The sequence below is a fragment of the Danio rerio genome, chromosome 11 (assembly GCF_052040795.2).
Source record: "Danio rerio strain M-AB ecotype USA chromosome 11, GRCz13ab, whole genome shotgun sequence".
NCBI lineage: Eukaryota > Metazoa > Chordata > Actinopteri > Cypriniformes > Danionidae > Danio > Danio rerio.
In genome coordinates, this window is record NC_141031.1 from 405,001 (window position 1) to 412,413 (window position 7,413).

A 7,413-nucleotide genomic window follows, 5' to 3' on the forward strand; every position below is an offset into this window, starting at 1 on the left:
CGCTGGTTTGAACCTTGGCTCAGTTGGTGTTTCTGTGTGGAGTTTGCATGTTCTTTCTGCGTTCACGTGGGTTTCCTCCAGGTGCTCCGGTTTCCCCCACAGTCCAAACACATGCGGTACAGGTGAATTGGGTAGGCTAAATTGTCCGTAGTGTATGAGTGTGTATGTGAGTGTGGCTGTTTCCCAGAGATGGGTTGCGGCTGGAAGGGCACCCGCTGCGTAAAAACTTGCTGGATAAGTTGGCGGTTCATTCCCCTGTGGCGACCATGGATTAATAAAGGGACTAAGCCGACAAGAAAATGAATGAATGAATATTTAGATTTATTTGCACACAAATGTTATGGTTTCCTGATGTTCGCGGGATTGGATGGTGGAGATTATTTTTCTTCGGTTGAACACAAAAGAAGATATTCTGAAGAATGTTGGAAAACACGGCCATCGAAATCAGGAACAAAAATACTACTGAGGTGTTTTAGACATCCTTCAGTATATCTGTCTTCATGTTCAACAGAAGAAAGACACTCAAACAGGTTTGTGATGAGAGAAGGATGAGTAAATGATGACAGAATTGGGTGAACTGTACCTTTAAGCTGAAAACCAAATGCTGCTGTCATCATTAAATTAGCCGAAACTAGCTCAAAAGGCATAATATGGCAATGATAGGCATTTCATCGTGCACTAAATCTAGTTTAGATTCATGTTTCTATAGAAACTGTTAAAAAAGTTGCACAAATAAATATAAAGAAACATCAAGTAATGCACTGAATTAAATAATAATTGCTGAAGTGGAGAAAATTATTTCAAGCACTGTTTATTTATGAGTTTATGAATTACTAGTTTTAGACTGGCCATATTTCTAGCACACTTGTCAGTTGGGTGAACAATCAATTTAATTTGATTAGATTTATTGCATTTATTCACTATTATTCTGCTGTTATTTACCACCGAATGTCACTTAAAAATGTCACTTAATAAACAGTAACTCCTAGTAGGGAGGAAGAAATTAACAAAGTATTATTTCTAACTAAATTTAAGGACTGAACTGAAAAGATAATGATATTTTATTTTATTTATTGTGAATCAACTCATTATTTGAGTAAATGGGCAGCACAAAACCCAGTTTTACTCATTTTAAGTTAGAAATAAGGCACTAGATTTAGGGATGTGATATTTGATTGTAAAAATGTGGGAAAAATGCAATATTTTAAAGCTTTTATTTTTTTTAAATAATTTGTTATTATTCACAGCTGAATATGATAGCCTTGTCATGCCTTATTTCCTCTTTACTGCTCCTCACTGTGTCTTTCATTTAATTATTGTATGCACTGCTTTTCTGTTCTTGCCCTTGTGTGTTCATTATTGTGTATATTATGTGTTCCCTTCTATGTTCATTCAAACTAAAATAAAAAAGAATACAGTCAAACCAAAATTGTTGATACCCCTGGCCAATTACGACATGAAGTTACTTTTATTCAACCAGCAAATGTTTTTTACCGGACATGACCCAGGCTTCCCTTAAAGAGTGCCATGATTCCACATGAGGCATTATTGTAGAAAAACACACAGTGCTGAGCATATACGAGTGCACCCCTCACAAAACCTCTCTTTTAAATCAGTATTTTCTATAGGATGCTTTACAAAATTATTTGTGCATACACATTAGTTTAGTCAATACTGAAGCCAAATCTAGAGCTTATTTAACAAAATAACTTTTAATAACAGGCCAAAAATTAGTACACACAAATCTATTATTATTTTTTATTTAATTGTAAAATGTTTTAATTTAAATGTATTGTCTTTCTATTTCTAAAGATAACTAAAATATTATCTTAATAAATATGTGTGTTTAAAAACAAATGCACCAAAATATGTTGTCTATATTTATAAAAAAATAAAAAGACAAAAATATTAATTTTCAAAATGGGGTGTGCCTACAGTTGAAGTGTTATTAGCCCTCCTGAATTATTAGCCCCTCTGTATATTTTTCATAATGTCTGTCTAATGAAAAGAAGATTTTTTTTTCAGACACAATTCTAATCATAATAGTTTTCATAACTCATTTGTGATAACTGATTTCTTTTCACCATGATGACAGCACATAACATTAGACTAGATATTCTTCAAGACACTTCTATACAGCTTAAAGTGACATTTAAAGGCTTCACTAGGGTAATTAGGGCAACTAGGCAGGTTAGGGTAATTAGGCAGGTTAAGGTAATTCACCCCAGGTCACACTGCACTTTTCACCCCATAGACTTCCATTCATATGCATGTGAATGTGACAATCTGGAAACACGTGCTCATGCAACTCTGTGAAACCAATCGGAGATTAAAACATGACCTCTCTGAACAGAAATTCAAAAATGTGGACCAATCGCTTGCTTTTTTTAAAAAATGTATAACCATCTTGTTTAACCCGACCCCTCTTCACTGCGCCGTTTGACAGAATTACACCAGCTCAAACTCTAGTGTGACCGAGGCATTAGGCAAGTCATTGTATAACAGTGGTTTGTTCTAAAGACAATCCAAATCTAATATTGCTGAAGGAGCTAATAATATTGCCCTTAACATGGCTTTAAAACTATTAAAAACTGCTTTTATTCTAGCTGAAACAAAACAAATAAGACTTTCTCCAGAAGAACAAATATTTAGAGGAAACACTGTGAACAATTCCTCAATCTGTTTAACATCATCTGGGAAATATTTAAAGAAGAAAAAAATCACTGGAGGGCGAATAATCCACTTCAACTGTATTTCTGCTGAGCACTGTATAAAACAGAAGTAACCCTGCCTTGTCTAGAGCTCCTCTCAGTCAGTAAAGCCCGTGTCAGGTTCCAGCACATGTTGGTCATTATCTGCTGTGCAGCTCATGAACTTACTCAGGTGTGTTGACCCAGATGATGTCCAGGTGACAGTAGTAAACGCACTCCTTGTCTTTATAGGAGTAACACGTGCATCTCTTGTCTCTCCTGTGGGGTTTCAGGAGCTGGCAGAGCAAACAGGCTCCGCTTTTACCCTCAAACTGATGTGGAGGGGCTGCGCTTGTGCTTGGGGCTCCGGGGAAATCCTTACTGCTGCTTTTCACGAGCGCTTCAGGACGAAACGAGGAAAATCCTGAATATAACAATGCTTTGATTAGAACAATGGATTTTCAGATATCATTTAGCCTAGCACTAAAGCAGAAGCACAACAATGTCATGATAAATGCGACACATTTCTATCATTAATTGTGGATGTCACTATATCTGTTTACTGACAAATGATACGCCAGATAGTCAGAAAATCTGACAAAAATTTGGGCTTTTAATAGTTCATCTTTGGGGTCAACATTGGATATTTTTAATGAAAAAAATGTGTTTCATAAGAGAGCATGTTGTGGTAAAACACGTAATATAAATAAAATATTATTTAATATAATTATTTAATATAAATTAATCCAATTGAACCAGCTTTGGGTTATTACACTTTGGGTTATATATATATATATATATATATATATATATATATATATATATATATATATATATATATATATATATATATATATATATATAATAAAATATATATATATATATATATATATATATATATATATATATATATATATATATATGTATACATATATATATATATGTATACATATATATAGTATGCATAAGTATGGTAATAATAGTGTCATATAGGCTGCTGTACATAACATTGCAATATTATCAAAGAGGCTGACATTTTTTCATCACTTGCAAGATTATTCACGTTTATTATTATTATTATTATTATTATTATTATTATTATTATTATTATTATTGTAATTAGCCTATTAATATTTCTTTGTCTTCTACCACTAGTTAATGCTTTAGATTTTGGCCTGAACTTGACATATCCTATAAGTAAAACACTTAAAAAGATGATTAATGCTGTTAATACAGCCTACAAAAAATGACTAAATCAGAGCACAGTAACACGTCAACCTGAATAAAATACTACAGTAGTTTATAGTAAAATATATAGTATTTTTTAAAGTGGTTTACAGAGTAAATACAAGTGTTTTTGAATCATTGTAAAGCTTATTTTACTGCATATACTGTAGTGTTCATAACTCTTTAAATGAATGCTCCAGCATACTGTAGTGCTAACTGGTGATCTGATAAATACTGTAGTATACTTTAGATGTTACTGCATTAAATTGTGGTTTATTGTATAATTATAGTTGAACAGTAAAAAAGAGCAGTATTGGTTTATTTGTGTATATTACTGTATTTGTTGTGTAGCAACAGCAGAATTACAACACATGAAGTCAAGCTTTTATAATAGGTTCAGAAACACGATGATTACTATAGTATGTTTGTCAATATCGGGAATCGGCATCTCTGATATCCCCTACAATTAAAGGAGTATTGGGTCATGCTTTACAATAAGGTTTTAGTAGTGGATGTGTTTACTAACATGAACTAATAATGAACAATACTTGCAGAGCTTTTATTCATCATAGTTCAACATTTACTAATGCTTTATTAAGATGCAAATCCATGCTTGTTCACATGAGTTAATGCACTGAGCTAACATTAACAAGCACACTGTAGTAAATGTGCTGTTCATTGTTTGTTCATTTTAATAAATGCATTAACTAAAACAACCTTATTGTAAAGTGTTACCAAATAAAGCATCACAGTCTAACACCTCAATCATTTTAAAGCATACTCTATATGACAAGGCCTGTTTCGGAATTGTTTAATATGTCTTTAAAAGTGTGTTATTAAAAGTAATATTAGTCCACATTTTTCTAAAATGCAATGCAATCTGAACCCACCGTTGGCCATCGCGACTGTTAGTCCAATAAAAAGCAAAACTCCCAGATGTATGAATGACACCCTGGCCATCACAGTTATTCCAGATAATCTCAGAGAAACAGACGGTCAGTGTAAAATCCAGGCTGTGCAGAGAGATCCAGCTTCAGTCAAAGGTAACATTCTGCTGCTTGTTTTCTCCTTCCCCTGTGGACGCACCTCTGTGTTGTTGGACTGCTGCAGATATATCTGATATATCAGTGGCTTTCCCTCGGTTTTCTCTGCGGGTTTTATAGTGAGCACCTACAGCATCACACACACCTCCCGCTGGAGCTCTGCAGAATGACTATACAGCTCCATCAGCTGACATATGCATGCCATTAAATCACACACCGGCACGCGCGCAGGCAGAAGCACTTTAAAAGAGGACCTATTACACAAAAATCACTTTTAGAAGTGGTTTAAACACAGCAGAGCGGCTGAATATATCCAGCCTGTAAGATGAATGAATTGTATTAGTTCTAATCAGACTTGCTAACAGCAGTCTGCAGACACACTTTGATTGACAATCTCCCTTTCAACGTGTCATCAGAGGGGGAAAGCCCCGCCCACTACTGCCCCACAAGTAGCACACATATTCTGCTTACTCTGTTTATTATCTGTAATGTGAATTTTCATGTTTGCTAGCATGTGAATAACTATAATACAGAAGTGAAGTCAGATTAAAGTGGTCACAGAAGTCACAAAGTAGAACATTACATCCCTGTTTGCTGCGGATCGCACAGGGAAATTAATCCTGAAAACAGAAAGACAATCCTGAAGAACGGCCTGGGCTAGTGATACAGTCAAACGTGAGCGCTAAGAATAAATAAAGAGATCAAGTCGTGTCAGGTTGTGATTCAGTACTGGGAATCTTACTGACAGGGTTTAATCAATGGCTGCTTGTGTGGCCGACACAGATTCATTTATTTACATTCCGGCTGAATTTAACTTGCATTACATCCATAATTGACCATAAAATGACCGACTCCTGCACTGGGTTGCCAGTAAAAACACATCTCAATATTTGGGCGTTAGATCATGTCGCAGAAGATAAGTAAAGCTGACGTCTAAACCTGATAGAGCTATAGATGTGATATAGATACAGTTCATGTTGCTAATAGTTTGTATAAATATATATTCATACATTGATCCTTCATTTATTTGTCGGCTTAGTCCATTTATTAATCCGGGGTCGCCACAGCAGAATGAACCGCCAACTTATTCAGCAAGTTTTTACACAGCAGATGCCCTTCCAGCCACAACCCATCTCTGGGAAACACCCACACACACACACACTATGGACAATTTAGCCTAACCAATTCACCTGTACCACGTCTTTGGGGGAAACCGGAGCACCCGGAGGAAACCCACGCAAGGGGAGGGAGAACATGCAAACTCCACATAGAAACGCCAACTGAGCCGAGGTTCAAACCAGCGACCCAGCAACTTCCTTGCTGTGAGGCGACAGCACTACCTACTGCGCCACTGCCTTGCCATGTATATATATATATATATAATTTATTTAAAAATGAGTATACATTAATATGTTGCTAGCATGTTTCTAGTGTGAATTAGCACACGGCTAGCATGTTTCTTAAAAGTAATTTTTTAAAAGCTTTTTTATAAAATTAGCTTTAATAAAGGAATAAATCGTGTTGTTTCAGCTCATTTTTTACAAGTAGTTTGAACAAGCAGGAAAACAGATGTTTAAAAAAATCACATTTATTAAAAATAAATTAAGTATATTGCTTTAATTTATCTTGAATTGATGCTTCAACCTGGCTGTGCCTAACTACAACAACAGCCTGCAGCCTGTAGGTCATTCATTCCCTGCATTAATCTAGTCTGAGCCTGGTCTGAAGATGCTGCCGGAGATGTTAGATCAGGACTCTTTCCTCGTCTGCTCTTTAACTTTGAAACATCTGAGACCGATTTCACCCTCTGAAGTCGTGACCCGCCGTTCATCATCAAGCAGAGCGCAGAATAGGAGAAATACTGAAGGAAACAGTAGCTTACCTGGATTTCAGGAGCGCATTTACATAACCAGAGCTTCCCAAATATACTACTGTAGGAAATTCCTGTGCTGTCCAGTTATATATTCCAGATATATTAATGGAAATCTTTACAGAACTCGCAAAATGAAAGTTGCTCTACATCGTTTAAAGTATCAGTTAATGAAGAGCTTCTGTATTTTGTGTTTATTTGCATAAAATATTAACTGTCAGTGTTAATCTTATATTTAAAAATACTGTTGTAATTTATAGTAAATAAAAGTGTATTATAAATTGTTATATTATTTAATTTGATACTCTTTGTTAATGATATACTTAATTATATTACAGTAAACTGTGGTGTATTGCAGTATAATACAAGCTATAGTTGTGTAAAGCTACACGATTGGTTAGTTTGTTTATATTACTGTTATTGTTGTGTTAGCAACTGTAGAATCACCCTAACAGATCAATTACTGTAGTTGAGGTGTTACCATAACAACTGTAGAATCACCACAGCAGATAATTTACTGTAGTTGTTGTGTTACCATAGCAACTGTAGAATCACCCCAACAGATCAATTACTGTAGTTGAGG

The 7,413-nt window shown here is 35.0% G+C and overlaps 2 protein-coding genes across 2 annotated transcripts in view; both read right to left on the minus strand.

The window, feature by feature from the left end:
• The window catches only part of LOC101884385 (endothelin-1), a 14,130-nt gene extending 9,084 nt beyond the window's left edge, over positions 1–5,046 (minus strand). The window contains exons 1-2 of the mRNA XM_087273107.1: positions 4,808–5,046; positions 2,880–3,114 (exon numbers count right to left, since the gene is read on the minus strand). Of these exons, the coding sequence (XP_087129233.1) occupies positions 2,880–3,114; positions 4,808–4,877 (305 nt within the window). The 5' untranslated portion in view covers positions 4,878–5,046. The remainder of the gene's footprint in view (positions 1–2,879; positions 3,115–4,807) is intronic.
• Positions 1–7,413, minus strand: part of poc1a (POC1 centriolar protein A) — a 521,349-nt gene that overhangs the window by 159,470 nt on the left and 354,466 nt on the right. The window lies entirely within an intron of this gene.